A 15,902-nucleotide genomic window follows, 5' to 3' on the forward strand; every position below is an offset into this window, starting at 1 on the left:
GATGATATGTTGTGATGCATGCTGCACAAACAAGTTTATTTAATGAATCTTGATTGATGAATGTAATTTACCAATCCTACCTGTGTAAAAACTTCTGGACGTGTAACAAAAAATATAAAAGCCCTAGCGGACTTTGACTGAACTCATGACTTACATGTACAGATTCGTAGATATACGAATGCGCTACGCTGTTGGGTAACAGTTTCACGAAATAAAACATCATCTAAATAATTATTTCGATTGGAAGTTCGTTGCAATATATCGAATTCTCCTTTCACTCTTTGGTGCATTTAACATGACCGTTCTGCACTGAAAGTGCAAATTTAAGATAAAAACCTTTTCCCTCTATTTTATTTTTTATTGGAATAAACCATGGCATCATATTCAAATATGTTATAATTAAAATAAATAAAAATCAAATTAATTATATAGAAAAGGTTCACTACTTCATTACCTTATTACTAATTTGACCTTTTGCACTAATAAAACGCTGTTTGCGGTGATTAACGATTCAAAATGCAGTGAAATTAAGGAAAAGTCTCAAACTTTTACTCAAATTATAACAGACTTTTCAGAAAAATCTTATAGATTCAGTAAAAAAAAAACCCCCAAAGTTTGGATCAATAATGTAAATATTTAGATATGGCATGAAACAAGCTAACTTTAGGCATTTTTTTTGTTGTTGACAGTTATGAAATATAAGCTGAATATGCCAAAACAAGTCAATAGAAATATTCAAAATATGTTCAGATATGTTTTTCAGAACAAAATGAAGGTATCCCAATGCAGAAATAATTATTATAATTTTGGTCTGCACTAAAAATTAGGAAGCTAAAGTTACAGTACCCTAAACTATTGAGTTTTATTTTCCACAAAATACAGTCCTTTACCAAACTCTGTAAATATGTAATTTTCCATTAACTATTTTATTTAATATAGTTTATTTTGCGTTGTAAAATATAAATATACAAATAGAATTAATATATGATGCACAATTTTCAGACTAGAGGTGACCCAAAATGGCTACCCAAAAACAGAGGAACAACCTCTTTAAACATACTGCAGAAAAATTAAGCATCCTAAAACTATTCTGATCGCTACAAGTTGGTGTATGTTGAAAATATTTGCACCTGCAGTATTTTCTCCCATATATGTACATGTATCAAACTGTCTACCTCGATATATAGTTATATACGGTTTAAAAGTGATAAAAAAATAACGACTAAACTCGAAGATCTGCGAAAGGTCAAATGTATTTTTTATCCATCTGGCAACACGTTATACATGTATACATAACACACTCTACCCATTTTCTGATGTTAATATGCTCTTTATTTGATGGTTCAAAAAGATGGGACTGTTGCCATTTTTGCAGGTTATGTATTTTTTTCTGCCATGACCATTACAATGTTTATGTATAGTAAGTGTTACCAACTGTGGACTAATAAATCATTTTATTGTTTACATGTATCCCGGATTAACATAATTACGGCAGTTATTTTTTCAGTTCCTTTTATTATCCTCAAGGTCTTCCGTAAAATCAAATTCAAAAATACAGTTGTTGAATGCCCCTCCAGCCTTTACGCCAACGTGACCTTTATCAGCGAGGTCAAAGACGTTGTATGCGTCGTAGGTCTGGGTGTATATAATGGAGGGAATCAAACCGTGCTCCAATCCGTAATCCGTCTCAAAATAGTAGCCGTATACGTCAGAGGTATGGCGTTTACCGTCTCTGTCTGGCCAATCAATCTACAGAAAAAAGTCATCAAGTATGATAATTGTACAGACAAACCCGAAACAACAATTAGTTTCTGGTTCATTTTGCCTTCATGTTCTTTTCAAAATGACCAGGCCTTAATCCAGAATTTCTTTTCTCCGGAATGATGATAGTCCGAAAGAAAATTTAGTTTACAAAGAGGAGTTGTTCCAATCCTTTTTTCGATGATGTTAACCCACTCCAGATCCGAGCACGATGACTTACCGTAAACCCCTGCTGTAGAGCAAGAAGGTTTATCCCGAGAATAACAACAGACCGGTTTGCTGAAGAGTGGAAGCGACAGTCTAGCATCATTGGACGGCCGTAATCATTCAGAATGGCGTCAAACAGAGTGGTTTTGGATCGTTTGGTCGTACACGTGAAGAAAGGATCCCAAGAGAAGCCCACTACTTTGTGTACCGTGAATCCTCCATGCGCTAGGGCGAGATCAATCCTCTTTTTGCTGACTGTGTCCATCGCCCCTCCAACCTTCCCAGCAGAGACACACGGGTCGTCATCCAGATCGTCAAAGGCGTTAATACCAAGCCACAACTCAAACTTAGACGAGGAATTTTGAGGAAGGAAAGACGTCTCATTTCCCAGTGCTCGAAACAACTGTCGACAGAAGGAACACTTTTATCAGAAATAGAAATTTTTGTCAGTGTGTATTAAGTTATAATTCTATTTGAAGTGTACTCAAGCGGTTCAAACCTTTTCGTGTTCATACCTCATGAACACTACCCGTGAACCCATCTCTGAACGTCCCATTGACCTTCCAGTTCGGATTTATTCGATGGAGGATTTTATCAAGCGTGGGATCAATCTGTGACACGGGGAGGTTTTCCTGTGTTGGCCAGTAGTATGCAGATCTCCCATACCCACGGCTTTCGTTAACAGCAATTACATCCACCCCTGTTTTGGCAAGAACTTGCAGACCTTTTACGTGGTCTTCAATGGTTTGGTTAGAACCAAATGTGGTCAAGTCAACAGAAGGAGAGATTGCCGTCTTTTTGTTGACGAGTGATTTGGACATTCCTGACAACGCAGAGTAAGCACTTAGAAGATTTACTGATTCGTTCGGGTTTCCAAGGTTAGTGGCATCAAAAATATAGTATCCTTCTACGGCATCATACAGAAACTTTTTCGTTTTGGGTCTTATTCCTCCGATGGTGGAGAAATCTTGGAAGCGGTAGCTGGTATACCTGTTCTTGTGGTCAAGCAGAACTCTTTCTATCCATGCATAATATGCAATGCGAAGCTGAACATCCATCTTTTGGTCAGATGACCTGGGGACCCTCGGCATTCCAAGGTACACAGAAACATTTCTTGCAAACGCACTTTCAAGCAGAAGTCCATGTGGATCGGGACCCGACGAAGAAGTGAACAGGACCACTACATTTTGCCCTTTATATACGTTACACAGGGAACTGAAATAAATAAACTATAGCAAAAAGACTTTTCCTTCACTCCTTATTTACATGGATTATGATGGGTACATGAATAACATTATAATGATTTTGCATTGTTATTTGGAAAACGGGATATCATTTGAATATTTGAAAATTGTAAGAGTATCATAATATCACCTAGATTTCTCTGCCAGCAATACAATTCGGTAGAACGTAACGGTTTTGGTTGTTATCTTTCTGTCATACTGTGGACAACGCAAAACTGCGTCACCGTACGCTTCTGCATTCTGATAACTGGCAAAGGTCAGAATCTTCAGACCTTTATCCGAAAGCTCCTGCTGCGCATGCGTAAAGCAGTCTGTCCCGTTATCCACACAATTTTTGAATCCGGGGTCATTTTGCAAGTCTTTGAGTAATCGGCGGACCAGAGGTGGCGCTTCATTCCATAGAGTATCCCCGCCTATTTCCTTGAATTGGTCAATCGTGTCGTTCCATTCACCTAGAGAAAACCTATTCTCGAACAAAGCAGCGGTCACGGGATACACGGGGTTAGAAGGGACACAGGACACTCGTTGTGAGAACAGGGCGAACAAAAATAAGCAGACACAAACCCTCATGTCGACAGAGGCATGTGATAACAAGAAATACTTATCTGTAGTCGAACTAGTAGAATATAGTCAAGGTCACTGGCGAAGAGCATATCATTTATCATTTTCAAAATATTATGATTTCTGACAATGGTTGTCAGGGTGTTTCCTTCTTCCGGAAGTAATGATGTGTAAATAATATATTGCGAATACTATCACGAATTTAGAAATTAATTCTATAAACGAATACACTTAAATTATAAGTCAAATACATTTAAGAAAACTCAGCTGTAAAGTTTATCGTGTACAAAGAAATTACACTTAATACGCACTGATTAATATTTTATTCATCATTGTTTTCTGATTCAGTAAAGTCATATTCGAATATACACTCTTGGTATCCATCGAGCGCTTTCACAATCACGTGACCTTTGTCTGCGAGCTGGAAGTCTTCATAGGGATCACACACCTGAACATACTCCAGGGAGGGAATGAGCGGGTGATAATGCCCGTAGTCCCCCTCCACATAACACCCGTATACCTGGTCCTGGTGACGCTGTCCTTTGTTATCCTCCCAGTCAATCTAAAATTCAAATATGGAAATTTGAAATGTATTTATGAAAACGTGCCTCATGCATTTTTAACCACTTTAAAAATTTTATTGATAAAAATCTAGGAGATACTTATAAATAGTTTTGCTGATTAGTACTTACATGAAAACCAGAACCCATTACATTGATGCCAATTGCGACAACAGATCTATTTTGTGAAGAATGAAATCGACACTCAAAAATGATAGATCTCTTTGCATCCTGAACGATCTGTTCCGATAATGTTATGTTGTGTTTGTGGGTAGTGCACGTGAAATCTGGATCCCAGGAAAAAGCAACCACTTTTCTGACCCCGGCGGCTCCCTGCGCCAGGGCGAAGTCTAGTCGTTGTTTGTTCACAGTGTCTCTGACCGTGGCCATGCCTCTGAGAGGAAGACAAGGATCGTCGTTCAAATCATCGAACGCCTCCAACCCTAGCCACAGTTCTAGAGAAGAATATTGCTTTCTCAGTTCAGCCGCTTCACTCCCAAGTATTTGGAAGAGCTGAAATGTGTTTGAAATTGACAACAATATTTCACGCGTTCTAAACAACAAAATTGTTAATGAAGAGAATATAAACAGAGTTACCTCATGGACGCTTCCAGTGAACCAATCTTGAAAAGTGCCATTGGTTTTCCAGTTCGGATTTATCTTTTTGATAATTTTATCTAGCTGCGGATCCAGCGTTTGAACCGGCTGAGTGGCTTGTGTTGGCCAATAGTAAGCTGCATGCCCGTATCCGCGCCCCTCATGGACCGCAATAATATCCACTGAGCTTTCCACAATATACCCAAAGCCTGTCACGTGATCATTAACTGTTCTGTTAAGTCCAAAAGTTGTCATGTCTATGGAGGGAGAAACGGCTAATTTCAACGAATTGGAGACCCCCAGTTTGGCTATTGCAACCAGTGAAGCGTAAATCATCAACATATCTCCGTACCTATCGACAGTTCCCATGTTGACGTCATCTGATATGTAATATCCCTTTAACGCTTTATAAAGTGGTACTCGAATAGGTTTACTCGGTACTCCTGCAATCGTCGGACTTACTGTTATAGTTTTGTTTGAATATCTAGACTTGTGATCACCCAGAATTCTCATCACCCACTCAAAGTAAGCAGGAAGTAGTTGTTTGTCAATATCACTGTATTCCCAAGACCTAGGAATCTGAGGCATTCCGAAATATACCGATACGTTTCTGGCTGCAGCACTCTCCAGCAAACTCTGATGAGCGTCAGAGCCGCCAAAAGAAGTAAATAATACAACAACGTCTAGGCCATTGAAGTCACAGGGGTCACTGTATAAGGAAAATTACAGACAGTTGATTAACATACCCGTCTCAAATACTAGTATTAAAATCTGAGCAGGTCCACTGATATATAGTGAAAAAACCATTTGCAAAAACCGTTTGAGTTTGCGTGATTTTCATCGTTATTTTATATATTTATTGAGCACTTTTTGCATTTGGTGGAAATGATATTGTCCATATTTTTATGCAATTTGTCTATGTGTAAGCCAAGGTTAATTTCGATATCGGTGCAATTGTCACCCTATTAGATAGAGGTGATACATGTACATCGTATACTTACCTGCTGTGCTGACCAGGTAAAACAATACGGAAATAGGTGTAAACTGTCGTAATCATTTTATCATACTTCGGGCACTTGACGATCACCTTGCTAAAATCCTCCTCATATTGGTAACTCGCGAAAGCTACGATATTCAGTCCTTGACTCGTCAGTTCCTGTTGCGCGCGCGTAAAGCAGTCCACCTCCTCCGCTGTTACATGGTCCTTCTCCCGACACCACTTATAGACCGGGTCTTCCTGCAAGTCCTCTTTGGAACGACGAACTAAAGGAGGTGCTTGAAGCCAAACTGTATCTCCACCCTGCTTCTGGAAGCGGTCCAGGGTCTCGTTCCATTCGGAAACATCCGTTCTATCCAGGAACAAGGATGCAGTGATCGGATAGACTGGCTTGCCGACACTTGATGTTTGGATGCTTCTCAGAAGTCCCAGGCATATTGTAAATGATATACAGGATTTCATGGTGATATGGACATTGATAACACATCTACATGTCGCGGTGTCTCGAGGATCGGCGTGCTAACAACTGATAGACCATAATCACGAACATGGCCGCTGATCCAGTCAGAATTTAGAATATTCATGTTTCCTCAAATTTTTAAATTCTTTTGGGCTACACTAATAAAACAAGCACACACTAGAAATTGCATCTATTAGTTAGAAAAAAACTTTTTCTTTGCAGGGGTGGGGGTTGCTTTATAGAACAGATACTCAACACTTAGACTTCAAACGCATCCTCTAAATGTTAAAATCTAAGATTTTGCTTAACAATTAGATATACATCACACATACAGATTGTAATGCCCTTCATTTTTTTTTAATAAACTGCGATACATTTTTAGAAGTGTATGATTTTCCTCCAAATCATTTTCTGTCAATATCAAGGTGAACGCACGTTAGAATCCCCTATCTCTAGGAAATACAGAAGTTAACTAGGCTTGTGTGGGTGTTCTTTAATATTCACAGATATCACACATATAAAATAATACAAATCACATTTGTGTGCAACGTTCCCAGTCAAAAAGCACAAAACAAAAACATTGCACCACAAAAAATGTGTTGGCAGGAGAAACATGCTATTTCTGTGACTGTATTCTGTTTTGTCTCCCTTCAAGATTATTTTTAATAAACTCTGAAGCTGTAAGAGTCGATCCTTTACAAGTAAACGTTTTAATGTTAAAGATAATCAAAGTTGCAGAGCTTTGATGCTTTATTGGTACAGTAGATAAGTTTACAAAGTGTAAGGCTTTCACTTGTGCCCCAGTTACCTACGGTAGTTATTTGCCAACCCCTTACCTGTTACCCAGTTATTTGCCAGTATCTCACCTGGCACCTACCGGTACACCCGAATCACGATCGCCCTTTTCCGTAACCGATAAAAAGATAGTTATTTGTGGTGACGGAAATGGCCGAGTAGTTACGATTGCTACCGGTAGTTATTTGCCAATCCCTTACCTGTTACCCAGTTATTTGCCAGTTTCTCACCAATTACCCAGTTATTTGCCGATTTCTCAACTGTAACCCCGTTATTTGGCAGGTCTATTACCCAGTTATTTGCCGGTTTCTCAACTGTAACCCCGTTATATGGCAGGTTTGTTACCCAGTTATTTGCCGGTTTCTCAACTGTAACCCCGTTATATGGCAGGTCTGTTACCCAGTTATTTGCCGGTTTCTCAACTGTAACCCCGTTATTTGGCAGATCTGTTACCCAATTATTTGTCGGTCTCCAATTGTTACTCTGTGTTTTGCCTGTTTCTATGTTCTAGATACACTTATAATGGTTAATGTCCCCATACGACACTCTCTCAGCTGTAAAAAAGCTAGTTCATCTAGAAGTCGGGCAATGTATTTTATTGTTTTAACTTTAGATCGAGTAAGATTTTTTGCGAAGAATTAGAAACGTGCATCCTGATGGATTTAATCCGTAATTACTACTAAATGCGTTCACTTCTCCCACGAGTTTTAAAAAGAGACGAGTTGCTTTAAAAATGTCACAGATGCGAGTTAATAGAGAAAAACAGCAAAATACTTCGTGAATTTTTAATTTATCTCCTTTCATTCATTTCGTTTGAAAAAAAAACAACAAAGTATAACAAATTATAAATAAAACATGTCATGTGGGCAATTACTGCACGCCAGACAATTTAAAAATTCTTGAAGTTTAAAACAGGGGAAAATGAATACATTTTATTACAAAAAAATGCCATTATTGATATGGTATTTCATATAGAGGAAGAATACCACGTTACTGGTTCTACAACAGCAACTGTTACTAGGGCCAGCTTTCAATTAATATATCTATGACAGGTATATCAAAATCACAGTTATATATTGAAAACGTTATCATATTTCATATTTTACTTTATAATAGAAACAATACTGAAATGAGATTTCAAAACTTAATTATCCTTCCATTTTACGAATATAGATAAATTCCATTATATGATAAAATAATTCTGAAATTGTCACTGCATGGTGTTTGAATTGATTTATTTGACCTAATTTTATATAGCTAGTGTATTAACAATTATTTGATTTGATTTATAATCCGCACTTAATCTTGTCATACCTTGTTTTCTTAATCAAAAGACAATAATGTCTTCCCATTTACATAGTTCAAAATGTCTCATTTCATTGTTACATGCATCTCCGCCGTCTGAACATGCCGTTCTGTTCGACTGTCCACTATGATACCCTGTTACAAAGGTTCATGTAACACACGTCTTACGGCCTAGGGTAAAGCATATCCCCATACGACAGGTGAACCGGAATTATCACAAAGAAAAGATCCGTAACAAATTGCTTAACTCATGTACAGATAAGGATTTCAAGATGTTTCTCAAAACCAATCTATAATTATTTGTTTATTCCTCAATAAAGCCCAACGCTGAGCAATTGATCACAGTAGAAGTACTTGTAATGTATTTTTTAATTGAATATATTGATAATGGATTAAGTCTGAACATTCATAAACCGTTTACGGAGTCTCAAGTGTAAGACATTTAAAAATTCAAATTAGCAAGTCTCGTCTCGCCCGTGACTTCCGTTGCTACGGATCCTTGTGTGAGCGATCTGGCTAATACCAGAGATGGGAGGTAACCGAGAGGAATGGTGAGAGACGGATACTATCTTTCGGTTCCAGGTAAGGCTAATAGGTCATTCACGGCTTTCTTATATATCGACACAGAATTTTAATTATTTTACTTAGAAAGTCCACTGCACATTTGAAACGAATATTTGCTCTCTGGACATTTAATTAAATTACAAAGCCAGTATTTAATCAAGTCGGGAAAGTACATTTCTGAAGATCTTTGTTGTAGTTTTGTATTTCAGATATGTACGTGAAAAAAATATTTCACATGAGACCAAAATTAACCCTTAAAACGTCAGAAATAACCAGTGGATTAAGTAAACATTGATTTGTTTATTTTACACATTTTATGCATTGATTCGTTGAATCGGGCTTATGAAATGAGCAATAAAGCCCCGAGTTTAAACTCCTTGATCAGAATTCAGTGTGGAACAAAAACCCAAGCCCTGAGAAAACGTCATTTTCTATATCATATAGCACCTCAAATCAAAATCGTTCACAAATCGTCTCCTTCGGCTGACATTTAAACCACACACCGATATCTTTCTTTTATCAAGGAGATTATCTATGAATAGACACGTTATTTTAAATACACCAGGATTCCTAAAGGTGAATATCTTTTAAAAATCAATCATGTAATACTAATAAAAAACAAATATGGCAAGTTTGTATGTGTAATGCCACTTTTACTGAATGTTCAGAGTTAAAGCTCTTCATTGATTGCTGAGTGTCGAATTAAACAAAAACTTGCTTGCGTGACGGATTTTTATTACCGACCTTCTCTAAAGTATTATCGACTCTTAAAACATCATAAAACAAAGCTATATTGATTCTACACAACCATTTGAAAGACGGTGAGCAGTAGGCTTTATGGATACCTGCTTCGTTTATCCAGTGATTTGTTATAAATTATACGTTTACTATTGAAATATGGACCGCTTATGTGCATATTTAGGTATGTCTGTTGCATGAAAATCGAACCTTTTTATAATTATCAACATTAAAATTCTATGATGCTTCAAAGAAGAGCCCTAATGCTTGTAGAGTAGAAAAACTCATTCTAAATTGATGTCTTATTCAAGATCCAAATAAGATATAATAGCCATGTCACCCTTCAATGCTGAAAGTTGTTATTTATGGTACATTGATTTATAAATCATCAATTTTATATTTAAATTTTTTTTCAGAATGCTGTAATTGAGCTGTGACATCAGTAGAACACACAATGGTGGACTTTCAGTCACGGTACCGGCTGTACGGCCACGGGTATACTTCCCCGGAACTCAAGTACCCGGTACCCACATATCGGGAACTGTACCACAACACGGCACCCACCATCTTCTCCAGGAGACCCAGAAGTAAGTGTACCCAGTGAAGCGTATATATACATGTACCATGTAATTCTGATACTCGTGTATATATTTGATACGACAACACAACAAAACAAGTCGATAAATGATCGTAGTTTTAAGGTTTCACAAATCAAATTTTTTTAACGTCAATCAAAAACTGACATTTCCTTTAGGTTGTTTTGGTCAAAGAAAGCAAACATAATGAAAATAATGGGTATACGAGCAAAATATATTTGAAAAAAAGTTATTCCTTGTAATAAAAAAATTGATTACAGAAATTTCCAAACTAGGCCACAAAAGTTTCAAAACTTTAAAAAAAAATCGTAGCGGTACATGTGGTGATTACCACCTGGAATGATGATTGTAACTTTGTCTGATTTTGTCGGTTTGCAGTGCATGACTGCCGACGGGAGTCGATGAAGGACTATGTGGATGCCCGTGAGTGGGAGACTTGGCTCCTGTCCCAGGGGCTGAGGGAGACCATCCGGAGCGCCACCTGTCTCAATCTCAAGGTCAAAGAAACATACTCGGACGGAACCAAAAAGTAAATAGTGCTTTTCTGACGTGCTGTGTTTCTGATGAGGCTTTCAATAATGCATGATATTATATATTAATATTATATATTATCAAAATAAATTCATAACTAAAATAATTTTGCTATAGTAATATGATTTCATGTTTTGCTATTTACTGGACAAAAATTTCACTACTATGGCTTAAAATGTCATAGAAACGGAAAGGCGCAATACAAATTAAACAAAAAAAAAAAATAGAGGCAAATTTGAAATTAAAAAAAAATCTAATCTATTAGATTATGTGATTTGAACGTGTCATTTATTGCTTGTGAATTAACAATGGTTGGTTTTCAGAGAGTTGGTCCTCCCCCAAGCTCCAGTACCTACCGAGGACAGGTACACAAGTATGACAAAGTGCTTTCTGTTTGGGGAATAAAAAATAAAGTATTGGCAGCTAGTGAATAAATGTGTAGGGCAAAATTTCATCATGTTTATTCAGGAATTAGCAGCATTGGTATTTTGAATGTTTGTGTGTGCTGAACACTCTGGCCGGTATTACCACAATACCAAGAATAGAATATGTCTAGTGCAGTCTCCCGAATTGTAGCACAATAGTTTATAGTGCTAGATCATTGTTTTGTGTTTGCTGTTCATGTTTTCTTTAAATACCAGGGAACATTTTTTGACACAGAACCATGAGAACGCTTAGTTTATATGGATTAGAAGACAAAGCATGCTTTTTGGCTTTTACGGAACAAGATTTCATGATTATGAACCATTATTTATGTATTTGACTTTAGAATGAAAATTACTTAAGATAACGCTTGTAAATGAAAAATGATTACTTGCTTTCTTTACAGACCTGAGAAACTGCTGTTTAACATAGGCATGCGCGGAAGTGGGGACGGGGATTTTAATTTCCCGCGCAGCGTCATCACAACACGTGACGGGGATGTAGTGGTGGCGGACACCATGAACCACCGCGTGCAGATCTTCAATTCATTCGGGGTGTTCCTGACCAAGTTTGGCAAAAAGGGAACCGGAAAGCTTCAGTTCAATGAACCGTCTGATGTAGCAGAAATTCCGAACGGTGATTTAGCGGTGGCAGATAAACGAAACAAACGAGTTCAAATCATAACGCAAGGCGGACAGTTCCGGAGTGTGTTCGAAACAGTGGACGAACCTTACAGCATCGCCAGTGACCTCAGTGGTAACGTGATCGTATCTACAACTCGAAGGACTATAGAAGTGTATAAGAAAGGAGGTAAACTAATACATCGGTTCGTCATTCCGGGTGTATCACGTGACACCTTCGGTTGCAAAATCTGTGTGAACAACAGACAGGAAATCATTGTGTGTGACGCTGTTAACTCTACAATCAAGTTCTTTACATATAATGGCAGATATGTGTCGAAGTTCTCGCCCCGATCTTCCGGCGAGGGACTGACGATGATTCCGTCGGGAATAACTATAAATAGAATGGGCGAGATCCTGGTGGCTGATTCGTTGAACCATACGATCAATGTTTACAATGATAACGGGGATTTCCTCAGACAAGCGATTTGTCCCACAGATCAAGCGGGGTGTATTCAGGCATGCGCAGTGGGACCGGAAGGACATCTGATTACTACGGAGTTCAGTTTATCTGGTCCACATACTTTGAAGATTTTCCGGTATCGCCCATGTCACTGCCACATCACGAGACCAGGGTCTAGCAAGCGACGCACCCCCACCCCACAGTCTTTTAGATGAAACAGCGTACATGTATATGTATATGGTATAAAAGGGAAAACCTATATTTGATAATTAATTTAATGCACAATAGTTTATGGCATTGCAAAAACAAACAGATCATGTTCTCAAAATGACGTGTTACATATTGACAACGTATCCTATATAATTTGGTTGTTGCTTTTTAAATCATAATTTGGAGGGGTATATATAATCATAATAATTAATTTTGCTTTGCAATTCTATTTGCTCTATATTAGAAAAAAATCATCAACTTATTTTTTCTGATTTATCGATTTTTTTTAATATTCCTATATTGATTTTATTTATATTTATAAGTTTGTTTCCCCCTCAATGTTGTTGTCATTTACATATGTTTGATTTTGTTGCGGAAATTTGTATGTTATGCAAACAATAAATATTGAAGCAGTTTTTCTTTTAGATATACATCTGTATGCACTTTCAAACTCTGAACATTTTCTGATCAGGTGCTTCAGAAAACGCACATTGTTCAAAGATTATACAAATCTTGCTTGATCGCATTAGATTGCGTGAACAAATACGAAAAGTTATTTTCATAAAAAAGGAGAAAATGATTTTTCTGGCTGACGCCAAATTGCACTTTTGATTTGTTTGCGTAAGCGTACAACAACAAAAACGTATCGGACCAACGTTTATCCGAGGATAATCTCTGATATAGAAGTGTTAATAGTCTCTCGAGATAATACATTGACGTACTTGTATTTTCAAGTACATAAAACATTGAAAAAATATTAAATATTGAACACTTTAAAAACAGTTTTTCATCAAATTAATATCGGCGCAATTTTAACTTTGAAAAACAATGAAATTCCACATGCTTAATTTTTTTATTCTCAAAGAAAGCCTTGTTACATACAGTATATATGCTTATGAGAGGCAGTTGAGTGTTACTAAAATGGAATTCAAAGAAATATAATATGGCAAAAGAAATATAAATTGATCTGACGAAAGACGAACATCGTCTTTTTTTTAACGAAGATTTGTCGCTCGAAAAAATAGATTATTTTCTCAGTTAGAGAGATACATGTCTGCTAATTTGGCTCAAAGTAAAAAAAAAAATAATCTTGAATATAAAATTCACCTTTTTAGAATTTAAGTGTGCAATTCAAACAATGTAAATCACATTGTTTGTCTTTATGAAGGACATGTCAAAAAATTATTAATAAAATATATTTTATGTTTAGACTGATAATATAATAATTAATAGCCCGGTATCCGTATGTTTTACCCGGTATTAATTCTTGGATTCGAAGAGAAAATAACATTACTTGTGATGTCATTGATAGTGTTCCTGGTAGAAGCATGACAACCATTTAAATGGAAAGAGCAGACAACTCTTGCTTAATAACTACGTTGTTGTTGGAGTTATCTCGTTTGAGAGAGAGAGACACACAGAGAGAGAGAGAGAGAGAGAGAGAGAGAGAGAGAGAGAGAGAGAGAGAGAGAGATTTACATACACCTACTTAATATAAATCGATTAACCAAGTACTCTTTGATATTCTCTCAGCTCGGGTTGTCGAAGGGGGTGTCAATATTCGAAGGCAATGGGCCTGTGGACGACCTTGAGCTCTAAGTCTTGTCAGTTTTGACTCCATGGGCAAAATACTCGGGTGTATAAAAATTATAAGAATAAAATGTATAACATTGATATTACCCCCTCCAAAAAAGACAATATACCTCTTTTTGTTTCCGTGTAACAACCGACAGATTTGCAAAATATTTTGAGGGATTTTCAGCCAAAATATGCATAAAACATTCATCTTTAGTCAAAATATTTAAGTTATTAAGTTATTCTTTCAATTGCCTTTTAAAAAATAAAAATGAATTTAATCAAAATCATTCTTCTTGTTTTGTTTCAAGACTGTAGCGGGCACTGACTGAGAAGAATCTACGTAAAGTGACTTATCTCTTGGACAATGTTGTCGACAGCGGGTCTCTTTTGTGGGAATATGACGTCATTAGGACTCTCCCAAGATAACTTTATGAATGAAATTTACATGGCGCTTATTTTGCAAGGATGCCATTTATTTATCACATATTCATTAGCCGAATGTTATAAAATAAAAAGAATTTAAACTCATTTTAACATCATGCCAGTTTAACAGCATATTCGTAACTTTATCAATGTGAATTTCAAGCCCCATCACAGGATACGCAAGTGTTTCTTTAAATTTGGTACTCAAAATGAAAACTGCGCACTAATAGAACATATATTGTAAGGAAGCAATTACGTGTGATTGACAAACTTTGAAGGTGACACATTACAGCTGCACAAAACATAAAAAATAAAATCAAAATTTATCAACGTCAGCGAGCTTCGAACACAATCGCACACACTTTTTGTTCTTATCACAATTTCTTCAGCTTAGTGTGAAATTACGAGAAATTCGGTAAATAGGTGGTATGACCCTTGCCGAAAGCAAGATACCCTTCCGATCAATTTTATATCCAATATTGCATAAATGGGATTAAAGTCAATGTCAAAATATATGAAGATTATGAAGAAAGCATGACTAAAATTTGAGTCGAGAGACAGGTGTCTGCTTGGGTTGGTTCGTTTATCTGGTAACGGCACTATGCATTTTATTTAATTATCAACTTCCCGTTTTTTAAAAATCAATTCTTAATACCACTCATTTTTTTATCATTCTAAGATGTAGATGCATATACGATTTTATTCCTTAAATTTAGTAATGTATCAGTCCTAACTAACCTTTAACCATTTTTATTTTAAAAATTTTTGTTGAGAAAAAAAGAAAATTTACAATTCTTCGTTGTATATACACCATATATCTCTTAAATTTACAATCTGTAAGATTACCAACCTGAAAACTTATTGTTGTTTAGTTTTTTCTCCTGCTATACTTGTTCTAAAGCGAAAATGTCTTTAGAATAAACAATTACACGTTTAGGCTTCAGCTGGCTTATCAAACATTGATATATTTCAATGTTACTGAAATCAGCGTTTTTTTTGAGAGACAAAATACAACCCCCCCCCCCCCCCCCAACAAAAAACAACACAAAAACCAACAACACCAAAACAAAACAAAACCGAACAATGATCTTCAAACAAGAGGAACAGTTAACCTTAACACTGATTTGTTATTCCTTTTTTCCTTTCCCTGTTAATGTTAGTTTGTTTTGTTTTTTTTGTTTTTTTTTTGCGAATATGTAAAAATGATATCTTCGGAATTTAGAACAACAAACAATGGTCAAATTTCTACATCTGATAAATCCTCCTTTC

At 36.5% G+C, this 15,902-nt stretch overlaps 3 protein-coding genes across 4 annotated transcripts; 1 reads left to right on the forward strand and 2 right to left on the reverse strand.

Moving 5' to 3' along the window:
* Positions 1-1,331: 1,331 nt before the first annotated feature.
* Positions 1,332-3,797, reverse strand: LOC128184492 (uncharacterized). The gene is made up of 4 exons (XM_052853999.1): positions 3,343-3,797; positions 2,484-3,183; positions 1,982-2,371; positions 1,332-1,749 (listed from the first exon to the last, which is right to left on the reverse strand). The coding sequence occupies exons 1-4, from the start codon at positions 3,780-3,782 to the stop codon at positions 1,504-1,506; spliced, it is 1,776 nt and encodes a 591-aa protein (XP_052709959.1). The 5' UTR covers positions 3,783-3,797; the 3' UTR covers positions 1,332-1,503.
* A 284-nt stretch (positions 3,798-4,081) lies between these two features.
* LOC128184511 (uncharacterized) lies at positions 4,082-6,445 on the reverse strand. Its single transcript, XM_052854032.1, has 4 exons — positions 5,932-6,445; positions 4,931-5,639; positions 4,466-4,846; positions 4,082-4,335 (listed from the first exon to the last, which is right to left on the reverse strand). Exons 1-4 carry the CDS (start codon positions 6,387-6,389, stop codon positions 4,096-4,098), a joined length of 1,788 nt encoding a protein of 595 aa, XP_052709992.1. The 5' UTR covers positions 6,390-6,445; the 3' UTR covers positions 4,082-4,095.
* Positions 6,446-8,891: 2,446 nt separating this feature from the next.
* On the forward strand, positions 8,892-13,047 carry LOC128185973 (tripartite motif-containing protein 2-like). Of its 2 annotated transcripts, none has more exons than XM_052855691.1 (4): positions 8,892-9,069; positions 10,206-10,376; positions 10,764-10,914; positions 11,746-13,047. In XM_052855691.1, exons 2-4 carry the CDS (start codon positions 10,244-10,246, stop codon positions 12,635-12,637), a joined length of 1,176 nt encoding a protein of 391 aa, XP_052711651.1. In that variant the 5' UTR covers positions 8,892-9,069; positions 10,206-10,243; the 3' UTR covers positions 12,638-13,047. The 2 variants fall into 2 exon arrangements, with proteins under 2 accessions (XP_052711651.1, XP_052711652.1); XM_052855692.1 differs by lacking the exon at positions 8,892-9,069 and adding an exon at positions 9,823-9,973.
* Positions 13,048-15,902: the final 2,855 nt, after the last annotated feature.

The sequence above is a fragment of the Crassostrea angulata genome, chromosome 5, assembly GCF_025612915.1.
Source record: "Crassostrea angulata isolate pt1a10 chromosome 5, ASM2561291v2, whole genome shotgun sequence".
In the NCBI taxonomy this organism is placed as follows: Eukaryota; Metazoa; Mollusca; class Bivalvia; order Ostreida; family Ostreidae; genus Magallana; species Magallana angulata.